The sequence below is a fragment of the Abramis brama genome, assembly GCF_963993115.1.
Source record: "Abramis brama genome assembly, chromosome: 17".
NCBI lineage: Eukaryota > Metazoa > Chordata > Actinopteri > Cypriniformes > Leuciscidae > Abramis > Abramis brama.
This window is the reverse complement of record NC_139979.1, coordinates 28,231,519-28,247,908: the sequence shown is the minus strand read 5'-3', so window position 1 is coordinate 28,247,908 and position 16,390 is coordinate 28,231,519. Positions and strand designations below refer to the sequence as shown.

Genomic DNA, 16,390 nt, shown 5'->3' with positions numbered 1-16,390 from the left:
CCAGAGTCAGACAAAGATGGAGAGACTCAAGAAGAGGTGACAACATGGAACAGGAAATCTCTGTGCGGTTAATCGAATTTATGTAGCTTATGTGTAGTTATCTTCTAGTCATTGATTAGCATATTCTGTCTTGATAATCTATAAATCGTGTTCTGGGGGTGGGGTTTATGTAAATTCTATGGTTGGTGATGTCACTAACCCTGGAGGAATGTTGTGTTTTCCCTTCCAGCCGTTTGTTGTAGTCCTTAAAAAGGAATTTCTTTAAGCAAATATCTCCCTTTGCTTTGAACTTTGAGCATTGCAACTTTGCAGATGTTGTTTATGCTCAAACAGCAACATTACACACTAACTAAAGTTAGAAAAGTGAAATCATAATCAGCCACCCCCACAAACATCTCATGGTGCTGGCAGATGTTTTCACTCATTTATGCTTAAACCTGCTCGCTGCTGTCCTTGACGAGTCTGAGCAAGGCGCTGGCTGCTCAAAGACAAACTGGGCTTAAGCCCCAAACAACCTGAGCTCTTAATCGGCACCATGTTCATGGTGATCCGTTGAGTAAAGCTGGGCTCTCTCTGATGGATGGTCAGTCACGTCTCAAACACTCTGGAGAGCGTTCCAGCTTAGAGACTGCAGATCAAGGAGGAAAAGGAGAATAAAAGGAGGAAAAGAAAACAGAGGGCTTGCACCCCAGATTAGACCTCCCATTCTTTAATGTGCAGCCCCATCCTCAATCAATGGCACTGGAGATGGCTTTCTGCTGGCCATTATAATGGAAAGATCAATGGCAGCTGGCAGGATGGGTGACCTCCATGACCTACAATGAGCTGAGAGCCACAGCACTGCGCTTGTCTGTGCTCATGACTGAGCTCTCCCTCAATCGGAAACAACTTTTTTATAATAACTGTCTCACTTAAGAACATTAACTAGTTAGAAAGGAAACCAATGGCTTACAACAATTCAGAAGACATGTGCATTTAAAAAGTAGAGGAAAAAAACTTTGGAACCGAAGCATTGCCAAACACATCAGGCACCATATGTCTTACGGCCAATTCTACAAAAGTTTCTCGTTGCGTTCCATGGAAAAAAGAAAGTCATATGACATAAGGGTGAGTGAATTACTACATTCTTTTCATTGCTATTTCTTTGCAATGAACTTTGCTAACTCTGAGGTGATTCTGGAATTGTTTGGAGACAAACGTCTCTGAAAGGGATTTTCAAATGAGAAGCTGGTGGAACAGAAAACGTCAGTAAGATCACTCTGTCTGAGCAGTGGGAAAAGCCAGCTCTGAAAGTAAATGGACCGTCAATCATCACGTCAGCCTGAAAATGCAGTGAGGGCACAGGGTCATGGTGGGAAATGCTGGAATAGTGCTGCTGCTTGTATTTCTGCTGTACATATGAGGTGAGGGCTAGATTGAATTAAAAAAAAAACAATATTGTTCGGTTCACATTCATATTGTAGACATTATGGATCTACAAGTTAAAAGGACCATTTTTTTCCCTCACAACACTGCTCTGTTCACAATCAGTGATGGACGTTCTGGATAAAAGCTCAAATTTTCTTCGGCTTACAAATCACTTAAATAGTACCTTGTAAAATCTTTCACATGGGGAAATATGATCAAACCACTAAATTCTCCAGAAAAAACGTGAGAGAAGCTTTTTGCCCGAAGACAAGCCTGCAAACATCTACTGCAAACTTCAAACACTTGGAACACAGGTGTTCATGATATATTTGAAGATGTCTTAAAAATATATTTTTTACTTGGACACTCATGCAGCTAATTGCAGCTGAGTATTTTTCCCATTTTATATTGAAGTGAAGTGTATTAAGCGCATTTACAAGATGCCTGTTTGCAGTCGGATTTCATAGATTAACTATTATTTGTATTATTATATAAATATATAAATATACAGATTTAAACAATAAAAACTCAAGCAGACATGAACTTATTATTCATCTTTCAAAATAATCTTACCATTCATACTATATGAGTATATTTGTCTAGATATGCCTCGTGCTTGTAGGTGTGACAGGTGTTGAGTGTCCCTAATATTTTCTCTGGCTCTTGGTTCATTAGAATTAGTTTTTCCATCTTAATGTTTCTGTACATCTCAAATGGGAAGACATGCTCACTGGCGTTTAGCTGCGTCTTGACATTGAGCACACCTGTGCGGTGCAATCACTGAAGCGTGTTAGGATCTAGTGGCTTTATAAAAGCATGTCTAAGTGTGGTGGTGTCATTCTCCTATGTGTGTTCATGTTCTGTGGGCAGAAAAGGTCTCTGTCGGCTTCTATTTCCTGTCGCTTTTCCCTGGTGAGTTGCCTGATTTATTGCTCTTTCTCACAGTCGCTATTCACAGTCTAAATATGTAATTGTTATGGTACGTGTGGCGAGAACAGTTAGCATAAAGCCCACTATAGAGTAAGAATTTCATCTGGGAGGTAAGAAAAGTATTGTTTTGTTTTTTGTAATCTTGTCGGAATTTATGAAGTTTATTCGTGCTCTTACCACATTTGTATTTCAGGTGCGGCCTGAGAGTGCTAGCTGCTGTTTCCTATGCCTGTTTCATACAGAACTTTCACAGTTCAGTCCATACGGCTGACTGTTTCAGACGGCTGTAGACAACACTGTTTTTTCCCGCTGATCTACTGCCCTGTTGATTTGTATGGTATATCAGTGATGAAAAGTGTTTGACATCTTCATCTTTTGTGTTTTTACTTTATTTTCCTGGGTAGTGAAATAACCTAGGTGGCATAGTCAGGCTTTCTTAATACTTTTAGCCAAAGGTTAAATAGGCATGCTCAGTTTTAAATTTAAACGTCAAATTTAATTAAGTGACATTTAAAACCTTGGCTTTTGACGTGGATACGTTTGAAATAATATCAATTCTTCACTTTCTCTTATCTGCTTTCATCAACACTGAATGAACAATCATCGGACTACCACAAAAAAATATGAACCACAAAGTAGTTCAGACATCATCACTGTTGTAGTTCAGCAGAATATTACTACTGTAAGTCAAAGGCAGATTTGATTACAAAGACACAATTCCACTACTTGGAATAAAATAAAAGTTTAATGTAAACTCGTTTTATTTCAGCTAGTTAAAAGGACAACATTTCTCATTTTCATTTAGTTTAAGTTGATGTACTAAAATTACTAAAACTGAAATAAACAATAAAAATCAATATTGGCATATAAAAATAAAAATAAAAATACATAAACAGATACTAAGATTACAAAAACTAACTAAACTGAAAATGAAAACTGAAAATATAAAAATTAAATCTATTTCAAAATCTCAATGACGCTAAATTACCACTAGTCAAAGGTCAACTTGTACCTGCTCATAGAACTTGTTGTGGGCGACGTAGTACTGGGAGTCAAAGGACTCTTCAGTGACCAGGACATGCTGCCTCTCACCAATCTGTGGAACAATACAGAGAAACACACATGAACAGGTTAAAGTGCATCTGAAAGACACAAACAGACTAGCATGCGGCTCCTTAAAGACGTCTGTGTGTTTGTAATGGTGATGAAGAGCTGTCAAAAACAAGCATTTAAAATCCCCTTGCAGACCTGACAGCAAACACAAGTGTTTATTAGCTTGTAAAAGATGACATTCGTACATTGTACATATGAATTTAACTCGATGCATGAGACAAACAAGACCATCATTCATTCACATCATTATTACGTGCTAATTGGAGGAAATAAAAGGGGCTGCAGCGCATAAGAGATGGATGTGTCTGGTCTGTGACTATTGTAAGCTGTACGCTGATATTATCTTATGATGGAAAATATCTCCTTCCATTCACACTGTCACAAAGCCTGTTTTCAAGACGCCTTTGTGTGCATGCAACCATGGATTTACTAATCACAGTAGTTAATTTAATCCACAGATAGACATTTGGAAGAATAACACAAATCCAAACACACGCACACGCTTTTAGAGGAAGCACAAACGTGTGTGAACTGTGTGCGAGGCCTGCTATGCCTTCAGAAAGAAACAGATGGGAAGGTTGCCTTGAATGATGGGCAGAGAGACGCTTTATGAAATCCAGATTGCCCTCTTTCTATTTAGATGTAGCATCTGGCCTTTTGAAATCACAACTAACTTAATGTGCTTTGCGGAGCCTATTGGCCTGTGAAAGGGGCCCTCTTTGTTCGGGACCCCTCGGCCGACTGCAAGAACAAGAGACGCAGAGCTGCTTATGTCTAAACCGCTTGGTTGAGCCCTTGAAATTTTCTGCTTATCCAGTTGATAAATCAACACACACACACACACACACACACACACACACACACACACACACACACACACACACACACACACACACACACACACACAGGTGAGCTGTACGCTTCCAGAGCTACTGGAAACCCTGCAGATGAACTTCATTGTGGTTCTGTCACAATGCATAGAGCATTTCTGCTTGATGAAAATGGGGAAACATAAATGCAACCAATTAATCTTTCTGTCATGCAGCGGCATTCAAATACTTTTAAAAACACAATCTATACAAAGGGCTGTGTCCGAAAGCTTAAGGCTGCTGACTTGTTGCCTTGATACCCTATCAGGCAATGACTTTGAAGGCTTGTTTATGCTTATTGATAAGGCTGTCAACATGGGGCATCCAGTGCGTCAGGCATCGCAAGGAAGTTCTCCCGGGCTGGTTGAGGACAGAGCGGCAATGCTAACATAGCATAAAAAATGCGAAATAGTTTTTCTCCCTCTCCCCTCTCTCATCTCTGTCTCTCCTCAACCTTCCGTCTCCTTTTCTCTCGCCTCATCTGTCCTTACCTCCCTTATGAACGAACTTCATAACAGTGTTATATTACTTCAGCAGTAAATAAAAAAAAAATGAATTAACACTGCTGCGTGAGTGTTTCTAATACTACGGATGAGGGAGTGATGCAAATTTCACATCATTCTCTCTTCTGACTGCTGTAATAAATCTCTCCCTTTTCTTTTGACCTCTTTTGTAAAGCCGTGGAAATGCTAACATGTATTTATTTATTTTTTATTGGAGCAAATGGGAATACAAAAATGTTATTTGCTGTCATCTCCCGTTCACCACTAAGTTTACCCAGCTATGACGACTTCCGCTTCTGAGAACCCCAGGATTGTGAAAAGGGTCCATTGACTCCAAATGGAGTTACACAAGCTTCAGATATGCATGAAGCGAATAGGATTATTCAAGTTCCCTCAAAGAGCGTGAAGGAGTTTCTCTTACTCTAGCCTGAGGTGACGAGGAATACGTCTTGTTAATGTTCAAAACTGCCCGACAGGCAGAGCGATCACAGACAAGCCTCCTCAGGTTCCACACATCAATGCGAAGCACTAAAAAGAAACAAGCCACATCCTCGCAGGAAAAGCTGCTTACCATCATGTTCTACTGTGGGCAAATTAGCCAGACGAGAACCTGCTTCCTTAGCAAGAAGCGGTGATTTATGCACACACTTTTAAAGCGGTCAGCACACTACACAGGTGCAGGTCACCTACAAATTAACATTCTATCATTATTTACTCAACCTTGTGTCATTCACATGCTGATATTTTCTTTTTGGAACACAAAAGGAGGAATTATCTTCATGCAGATTTTTTCTATTTAATCACAGTCCAATTCATAGTGACCAAAGTCTGTCAAGCTCCCAAAAGGTATACCATAACAGTATCCATTTAATATTTTGGTTACATTTTATTTTAAGGTGTCATTGTTACAGTGTAATAATACATTTAAATACTGAATAATATTAATCAACTACATGTACTTTACTTACTATAAGGTTAGGGTAGGATTAGGATTTGGTTGAGGGTTAGTTGCATGTAATTATGCATAATTTACTGTTATTACTATGGTAAGTACATGCAACATATGCAACAAGGACACTGTAAAATAAAGTGTTACCAATATTTTTATATGATGGACAGACTGAAATGGACGTTGCTATTCACTGAAGACCAGCTTTAAGCATTCTTCTCAGCTTGAGTGGGAAGGACAGACTATGATTTCAGTCTTTATGAAGTTTTTAACAGCAAGGTCGGGCCAAAGCCCTAGAGCATGTCTAATGATGAATTCGGTGAGGGGTGAGAAGCACATCACCGTACTGAAACATACATCAGAGGAGACAGAGACCAGCAGTGCTGCCATGCATCCTACCGATGATAAAGAACGTCCAGCATCAAGTTTGTTCTGGAAACACTAGCCCCCTGGGCCCTGCCTCTGTCATTTGATCACAGATATAATATTCCCTCTTAATAGAGCATAATCTAGGTTGTGGGATGACAACATCAAGAAATCAAACAACGAAGTAAGAGCGAGGGATTACGATCCTGCAGGATCCCGTTCCTGATGACGGCTGAATCCTGTTTTATGAAAGCACAGGATGAGAAGGAGAGAATTTTTGTTGTGGAATCTCTTCTTCAGTACTGTCGTGAACGAAAACAAATAGAGCTCAGTTGGATTTGAATCAAAAGAGAATAATAATTACACAGGTCTGCCTGCTTATCTGCAGGGCTTTACAGGCGACGTGAGAGGATTCACATCAGATGCAGACGAGCCTTTCAGGAGATAAAGACTAGCTGACTCTCTGGCGAGCTTCACGTCTTCAAACACTCCAGTATTCCATAGGTTAAGCTCAAAGATTTCTTCAGGGAATATGAATCTCTTTCGTTTGTCAGGAATCACACACTGTTAGACAACAGACGATGCAGTGTGTCAGGATTAAGATGATGATCATGTTTTAATTGATAATTAAATCAATCCAAACAACAATCGGAATGAATAAACTCAAGCATTAGTTCTTTCAGCAGAATGAATAGCTTTGTCTGCATATTTACTGCATAAATGTTCCTCATAGTTTGGGTGAAGTGAACTTTCTCTGAACGTCATTATTGTCTGTCTATATGTTCAGACACAGTGAGAGGCAGTGCTACACTCTCAGAAAAAAAGGTACACGGTGGTACAAATAATGTTCCTCAAAGAACAGTTTTGTACCTTTTCAATAATAGTACCTTTAATGGTACAGGAAAGACCACTGATGATACTGTTTGGTACCTGTTAAGGTACAATTGAAATGAAGGTACATAATTGTTCTCACATCAAGGGTACAGTTATGGACCAAATTACTATTTCATTCATGATTGGTTGCTGTGTTGAGTATTGTGCATAGCAACAAGACACTGATTGGTCGAAATCGCTTCAGCCACGGAAATTTCCGAACTGACAGCGGGAAGCAGCTACACGGCTGCAGTGCGGTCGAGATTATTTTATCAAACTTGAAGAAGACGAAATTTAAAGGTGAGTTCTTATAATTTATGTATATATTTAGTTCACAAGTCTAAAATATAAATGTTTCAGCCACTTAACGTTATTTTAGCGAGTTGCTTTGCTCCAAATGCTTTTTAGCCATTTGACTTGTAAGTTATAACGTTACACTTTTTAATTTTTTTAATGCAATTATTGACTATTATTAAGTCATCACGTGTACAATATATGGCGTTTGTTCTCCATTATCCACCATAACGTTAACTGTTAAATGTTAACTTTGCTATTAGGCGACATGAAACTGATTGCCCAAGGTTGCTGCAGCCGTTACTGCATTTTCAAATAGACCGGAGAGCGGGAACTTCGGGAAGCAGATTACGAGCACGGAGCACCACCACAAGCCATGGCCTCCGCCCTCGTCAGAAGTACTTTAGTGGCTGGACTCGAATTATAAGACGAAGAGAAGAGGAAATTCAAAGGTGGGTTTTATGTTTATGTTTAACCAAATAAAATGTATAAAACGTTACAGCTACTCAACATGATAATAGCGAGTGTAACGTTAAATAGCTTATTTGTACGAATCCAGTCAGTGATAGCCGTCTGCATAATTTTTAAAGCAATTGAGTTTCTGTGTCGTAAGTTCACATTTAAAACATTATTGTTGTAAATGAATGCTCAACCAGAGGTGCCATGCTGGTGTAGCCTACTTTACATTAGTCCACAATGCGGTTTTGGAACAACGTGATTGAGCGCCAACGAACAGTGCGCAGATAAAATAGTTGATCACTCGTTCTGTTTTTGAATGCGATTAACGTTACCGGATTCTGTCCTAAGTAATATAAAGTTACATGTAATATACTCAGCTAATGTGTCTTTGATTTTTAGATCATGATGGGGTAAACTGCATGGTAAACTGTCAGTGCTGGTCATCTGAAAGTCTTCCTGCGTCCTCAGCTGTGAGGCAAGTATCAGTACAATGTGTTATTTGAGTTTCTTAATCTTATGATATTCTTTTTTCTGATGAGGTTGAATATTTCTAAGACAAAATGTTTGCCATAATGACAGAGTGATGTCAATCTTGATAAAGCACAGTAACTGCACTTCAAATGAACTCTTCACTTAACTGAAAGTATATTCACCTAAAACTCTGACACTCACAAAGTATGGTAACGTTAGCATACCGGTACCAAATGTCAATATGAAATGTAATGTGTAAAATGGCAATGTATTTCTGTATTTATATTTACATTTTCTATATGATATGTGCAACATCTGGAGCAAAAAAATATTCAAAATCAATAATATAATAATTTGCATTACTACACTAGCTTTAACATAAAATTAAAACATACATTGAATTTTTTTTTAAGTTCAAAAATAGAAAATGAAATGTATTACAGAAATTAGATGTTTAAAATGTTCAAGCAAATATTATAGCAAAACTATAATTTAGGTTATTTTTCCTAGTTGCTTTTACACTCAAAGTTAAGGCACTTGATGCAAAGATCATCTTGGAATCCTTTTTTTAAATCCAGATTGAATTTTGCCACGTTCATCGTGGGTATTTAATAAAAATGCAATCATAAGTGTCTTAACTGTGAGTGTAAATGCAATTAAGGAAAATAGCATTTAAATTATCATTTTGCTACAATTTTACGTTGAACATGTTAAAGGGTTAATTAGTTCACCCAAAAATGAAAATTCTTTCATCAATTACGAGCTTTCTGACCCCCCATAGACAGCTAAGCAACTACCACTTTGATGCTTTAAAAAGTTCCTAAAGTGATTGTAAAACTAATCCATATGAATTGAGTGTTTTAGTCTAAAATTTGTGCTGTATGATGAACAGGTTGAATTTAGGCTTTTATTCATCAATTCACATCAGATAATACGGTAAAAGGAAGCTCTAGCATGTTCCCTTGACATGCGAAAACAAATGAGGTTCATTCTCGTGTGTTGCGCAGCACGTTTGAGAAAGAGGTTTGTTCTCACGTGTCAAGCATGTTCGGTTGAGCTTCTGAAATCTGTTCATCATATAAAGCGATCATGTCTTATGAAAATTTGAACTACGGTAAACTGCTCGATTCAAAAGGATTGGTCTTACGATCTCTTTATGAACTTTTTGAAGCATCAAAGTTTTAGTTGCATGGACTGTCAATGGGGGGACAGAAAGCTCTCAGATTTCATTGAAAAGATCTTCATTTGTGTTCCAAAGATGAACGAAAGTCTTACAGGTTTGGAACAACATGAGAGTGAATAATTAATGACAGAGTTTTTTTAATTTTTGGTGAATTGTGCCTTTAAACATCTCTAATCATTTTGTAATATGTTTAAATTACCGGTATATGTTAAAACAAGTGTAGGAGATGGCTAATTTAATTATATTATTGAATTTGAATTGTCACTTTGCCCCAAACATTGCACATATGGTATGGAAAATGTAAATTTAAATAAGAACATTGCCATTTTATATATTACATTGCCATTTTGCATATTAAATTTCAAAATGTCTTTTGATACCTGAATGCTACCATAATAAAGAGATCGTAAAATAATTTGAATTGAGCAGTTTAGTCCAAGTTTTTCTGTAGAGATACAATCATTTTATATGATGAACAGATTTAATTTAGGCTTTTATTCACATAAAAATATACATCAATTCACACATCAGTTGCGGTAAACGGAAGCTCAATCATGTTTGCTAAACGTGCGAAAACCGATGATGTTCATTCTCATGTGTTTTGCAGCACGCTTGAGCTTCCACAAGAACCACTGAGGTTTGTTCTCGCTTGTCAAAGCAAGTGCGGTTGAGCTTCTGTTTGTTCAATGTTTAAATGTGAATAAAATCCTAAATTTAATCTGTTTATTATACTAAGCGGTAATCTCTTCAGACATTTTTTACCAAACTTCTCAATTCAAATGGATTAGTTTAACATTTTACTTTTCTGGGTATTTTATATGAAGCTTTAAGTGAATCATTTAAAACTTTGTGGGAAATGTAAAAATGCAGAAAGTTTTTTTGTGTGTGAAAATTGTTTTCTTATCTGCATTTCAGTTATTCCAGAAAATGGACCGAATGCATGCTGTGGTTGATTTAAGGTGTTTCCAGGATTCCTTAAAGGTATAGTTCAGCAATTTTTTTTAATTCTGTCATTAATTATACACCCTCATGTCATTCCGAACCTGTAAGACCATCGTTTATCTTCGGAACACAAATGAAGATATTTTTGATGAAATCCAAGAGCTTTCTGTTCCTCCATTGGTAGCCTACGCAACTAAAACATTCAAGCCCCAGAAAGGTAGTAAAGACACCATTAAACTAATCCAAGTGACTCCAGTGGTTTAACCTCAATTTTATGAAGCGATGTAAGCTTTGTTTTGCCAAAAAAAAAAAAAAGAAGCATAATTTACCTCTATATTTACAAAATAATATAATCTAAAGCACATTCATGGAACAACACCCGGTCTTGAGTCAACACAATTCGCATGCGTCGTAGTGCTCCTCCTAATAAATAAAGTGTTAAATTGTGTTTTTTTGCTAAAACAAAGCACCTGCATCGCTTCATAAAATTGGTTAAACCACTGGAGTCACATGGATTACTTCAATGATGTCTTTCCTATCGTTCTGGGCCTTGAATGTGTTAGTTGCATTGCTCCCAATGGAAGGACAGAAAGCTCTCAGAATTTCATTAAAAATATCTTCATTTGTGTTCCGAAGATGAACAAAGGTCTTACAGGTGTGAAATGACATGAGGGTGAGTAATTAACAAAATAATTTTCAGGTTGAGGTTTTTGAGGTTGTTAATTTGAGGTTGGCTAAGCTGAAATCCGTTATAGAAGCACATTACATGGATGCCAAACGAGATGTTGAAGGATGTGTAGTTCACCCAAAAAATGAAACAGTCAATGGGGCCCCATTGACTTCCATAGTATGAAAAATATTCTATGGAAGTTAATGGGGCCCCATCAACTGTTTAATTTTCGATTCTCAAAATATCTTTTTTGTTCAAGTTAACAGATTTGGAAAAACTTGAGGGCGAGTAAATGACAGAATTTTCAGTTCTAGGTGAACTATCCCTTTAAGTCTAGAAGTGAAATTTGAGCTTGTCATTGGAAGTATAAATTTAATAAATTTACATCTGTCTTTACTAATATTGATTCTTCATTATGTTCAGGAAGAACCGGCTATCTCAACTCACTGTGCAGATCTTGGGAACGTCTTGACTGGACGTGTCTTCAGTGAGAGGAGAATCTTCAGCAGTGTAAAAATGGAGGGATCTGAAATTGCCAAGCAGTTCGGTTGGATGATGGTGTTTTAAAAAGTTAAATAAATGCAAGGGTATTGTGTGAAAAGTGGGGGGAAAAAAACAAGTCTAGCTTTGTTGTAGATAAGAAAATATATTTTATGTACTGTAACATTTTTGCATTTTAAATTCTTTCAAATCTTTTTAAAGAAGTGATATTCTGTTAATTTTGCTAAGTCTTTATTGTATTGTGAAATCTTTGATGTATTTACACAAAGATATACTTTACTGTAAGTTGGAATGAAAGTATTCAAATGTTAATATGAATTTGATATGTATTTACAGAAATTATTAAATTGATGCCTTTTTGATTCAGTTGTTGAATGTGCTTGTTATTCAGTAGAAAAATAGCCTTTCTCGTAGGAACAAATTTGACACAGTTAAGGTACAAAGGGGCTTGTCACTGGGGCGGTACCTTAAGAGATCAAATTTGTACCTTTGATAAAAGGTACAATATTGTACCAACAAGTTTTTAAAAACAAAAGGTACATTTTGGTTTGCCCATGGTACAAATCATGTCCTTTAAGGTACAAACTGGAATGGAACAAATTTGTTCCTCTATATTAAGGTACAATTTTGTACCAGTAAAAGGTACCGCCCCAGTGACAAGGGTTTGTACCTTCTTTGGTACAAAATTGTACCTTTTTTTCTGAGAGTGTATCAGAACACATTTTTTCATTCCACAGCACTGCTTTTACATAGTTTTTCTATAACGTGATAGTTTGCTTCACACATCAAATGTCACTTAAACTCAGAAAAAGCTGACAATTGTTTCAGGCAAACCGCCCCCACACCGACTCAACTGAAACATTTTCATTCGTGCAGAATAACATCCAGCAGAACGAACACATTCAGAACACAGATGGCATTCAACGAACCACAGCAACACTTAAAGACACATGAAACTCACACCGCACTCCAAAATCTAATTGCGGGCCTGAAACTTAGTGTCTGCTGTTAACGTGACGACCCACCGGGACTTAATGAAGACCATCACGTTGGATTATATAGTGTTGAAAAGAAACAAGGACAAAAGAGTACACGAGGAAGTAATTAAAAAAGAGAAACTCATGTTGAACATCACAAATGAGAGAAAAACATCACTGGTGCATGTGCTATTTTTACATTTAATTTAAATGAGGATGTGTAGGAGAAAACACCACTGACACACACACACACACACACACACACAGTGAGAGTGAGGTGATCTGCAGCTCTACTGGCATATCATGATCATGAGCAGCTTGTCTCATTAACAATCATTAACAATCACACAAACACTGGAACTTCACATATTCATTCTTCTTTATTTAATTAATGTTGCAATTTATTTATTTTTCTTAAGTGTTGATAATTACTTTCTTGGTTATTTGCACTGACATTTTATATTCTTTATTGTTTTTCAATAAAATGAATGTTTGAATTAATTAATAAAATAATTGATTAATTAAATTTAAATGAATTAATACAATTTAATTTTGCTAATGTTCAAAAACTGGAATTTACTGATCACTGAAACACATTGCATTTATTCATTTGGCAGATGCTTTTATCCAAAGCGACTTTTAAGGAGGCAATAACACGAGAAGTGCTTGAAATACAACTTTTTTCTTTTTTTTTTAATTGCCTTGTCTAGTGCAAGCTACAAAATAGATATAAGAGAGATATAAGAAATAGTTAAAGCATAGAAGACGACTGCAGTTAAATACTAGCGGAAAAGATAAGTTTCAGCCGTTTCTTGAATATTGTCGTGGATTCTGCTGCAGATAGCAATAGCAAGATCATTCCACAAATACTTCCCCAGTCTAGTAATGGACAGAGCAATATAAAACATTATCACAGAACATGTGTCACAGGCATTTATCTGCATTATACAGCTTCAAACAAACCTCGTCCAAACAGAATTCAGAGTCTGAAATATTAGCTTTAAAATCAAGCTTTACTAATATCAGGCTATTGCTACACACACACACACCCATTTGTCAAAATTTAGCAAGAAAAAACTAATTTCATTACTTGCTCAGAATCACAGTTGCTCTGTAATGAAGCCACACAAATGATGTGATGGTGAAAAATATCTTTAATCACTGATGTTTCTCATATTATTCTGACTAATACATCTGCACAAACCTGCACTAGCTCCAAGTGATTCAAATCAGCATCAGCCCGTCAGATCACAGCCACGTGGGGAAGTGAATAAAGCTTCATTAGTGTTCTTGAGTGAGTCATGGCACCACGTTCAGCTGAGAGACACCGTGAAGTCTAAATGAGAAGGACTTTGCTCTTGGTTTCAAGTGTTTCAGTGATTTCAGCAGGACACATAAAGAGGCATTTGTGTTCCGGTGGCACATACTGAACGTTCATTCTGAAGAGCTCCTGTGCGTTTCACTACATTAATCAGTGCATGTGTGTACTATGTTCTGCTCCATCTGATCAGTGTTGAGTGCTGATGGTGTGTTTTGTCGCACTGGACTCCCTTTGCCAGATCACATCTGACCAGCTGGTTTCTTTTACATTACACATAAACCGGCAGCACTGACGGCATACAGTCAGCTCATAGCCAAATATTTCACAAAGCACATGCACAGGAAGCCATAAAGTTAAACCCGTCTAATCACGTCTGTCTGTCTGGTTTACACTGAGAATCTGGCTGCACACAGATGAAGTGATTTGTGCATGTACACTAAAACAGAGATGTATTCAGTGTGTGTATACTTGATCTGTGCTAAGATTAGAGTTACACTCCAAAAAACGAAGGCTTCAGATGGAAACAGGTTTTCACAGCCTGATGCCACAGGAGGATCCACAAAGAACTTCAGTTCTTCAGAAAACCATCTGTATACTGTCACTTTAAAGAATCCAGAAAACAAAACACTGATCTGATGCACATGAAATCACAAGTGACCCTGTTTACTTTCATACATGTTCCTGATCTTATTGTGTCTATAAGTTATTCCAAAGAAAAACAGATTTCGTACAGCTCATCTCAATCTGAGAAGCTCCATCATCTAAACCATCACATCTACCACATCATGGACAGAGTAATTCATGAATGAGTAAAGAACACCTATCTGACCTTTCAAACACATGATCATTGTAGTTTCCCATCATCAGATGAGGTGATGCTGTGTCTGACGTGACAGCGACATGCACAATGTATACACAAACATACTGTACTTAATACTAAGAGGAATAGTCAGGTTAAACATCTCCTTTTGTGTTCTGGACTATTCCTTTAAGGAGAAACCAAGGGAGTTGATTTCTGCCTTAAGGCAGTATTAATCTTTACCTGTCTGTATGTGTGTTTGTGATGCCTGATTGTGTGTTAGTAAATGAGTGTCAGAGGGAGGTGATGCCTGATTGCTTCATCAGCCATGTCTGTGTGCTGATTGCGTCCAGCAGTTATATATAAGAATATATATAACAGCTTTCATAATGATGTAGAAGAGATGGAAATTATATCTCTAGAATATAATTACACAAAATGCTCCCTGTATCGCTTTTCATCACAAAACAAGTACAATCAGCATTCACCTTGAGCTAATGATACTCCCGTCAGCTTCTTGCTAGAAAAACCAAGTCGTAATTTCAGACCTGTTTGTCTGACTAAACCTATCAGTCTTCCGGCCATTCACACACACTGTAAATGTCAATCTCATAAGAAGTTTTTGCCTTTTATTTTGGCCTTCTATTACAGTCTCCAGTGAGTATTTGCGATCACTGATGATTCAGTAACTGCATCACTGACTACGTTACATGTCGATAATAAAGCATGTGAAATGCTGCTCACAGACACTCACTGTCACTGCGCTTGAGCGTCTGTGAACTGAACTTCACATGTGCCCCATGTGATCTGTCTCAATGCATCAATCATTCATTTGTGTAGGCTATTGATGCTTCTTTTTCAAGCTTTTCAAATCAAACGGCTGCTTTCTTTATATGTGAAAACAGTGTAAAAGTCAAGTTTTGGCTCCTCCATTTGTTTCTGTGGTTTGAGTGATCAGATCTCAGACACATTTATGCTCCTGTCCAGCATAGACTAATGTTATTATCACCTCATGTCCTGTCTGTTTCATGAGTCACCTTATTTCTATAGTGTTTTATACAATCCAGATTGTTTCAAAGCTACTTCACAGAAAGAAATACTTCACAGGAAACTAATAATCAATGACTATGTTTACATGTGCACTAATAATGTGATTATTTCTAATAATCAGAGTAAAGTCTTAATCAGTCAGATGTTTACATGACACAAGCAGAACTCTTCACTCCAGTTTACATGCAGAATTCATTATTCTGATAATTTCCTAATAAGTATGGTTATACCACACTCAGACAGGCATGCAGTATGCTTACCAGCTATTAATCTTCCTAATCTACTCATCAAATTCAAACTACATTTTGATGGACGTACTAGATATTATTTAGCGTTGTGATGAACATCGCAATGCTGGGTTTGCCTTCGCGTTCTTCGCGCCGTGTGGATGAAGATACGGAGCAGAGACTGCACAGCAAGTTGTGTTGACAGAGTTTAGCGATTTAAAGAAGAAAAAACTTCAGAATAATGCCACGGAGTTCATTCATGAACTTGTGTGAACAACACACGGCATCCGTGTAGAACCGAACACATGCGCATTTTGGTCAGAGTGGTAATAATGAGATAAAGGTGTTTACATGCCAGTTTATTGCGATTAAAATCAGTGTACGCCACAGTTTAATGCGAATATGGTTACTACGATTATGAGTTTTATCTCATTGGTTTGATCAAGTATTGCGTTTACATGAGGTAAAGTTAAATCACAATATTGC

At 37.2% G+C, this 16,390-nt stretch overlaps 1 protein-coding gene and 1 long non-coding RNA gene across 3 annotated transcripts in view; one reads left to right on the top strand and one right to left on the bottom strand.

Annotated features, from left to right (window-relative positions):
• cdkal1 (CDK5 regulatory subunit associated protein 1-like 1) overlaps positions 1 to 16,390 on the bottom strand; it is a 390,498-nt gene that overhangs the window by 22,383 nt on the left and 351,725 nt on the right. For both annotated transcript variants that reach the window (XM_084088459.1, XM_084088460.1), the window contains one exon: positions 3,350 to 3,433. In XM_084088459.1, the coding sequence (XP_083944585.1) occupies positions 3,350 to 3,433 (84 nt within the window). The remainder of the gene's footprint in view (positions 1 to 3,349; positions 3,434 to 16,390) is intronic.
• LOC311066830 lies at positions 6,950 to 11,815 on the top strand. Its single transcript, XR_014603143.1, has 4 exons — positions 6,950 to 7,756; positions 8,163 to 8,238; positions 10,333 to 10,398; positions 11,453 to 11,815. It is a non-coding gene; the product is annotated as an uncharacterized lncRNA (long non-coding RNA).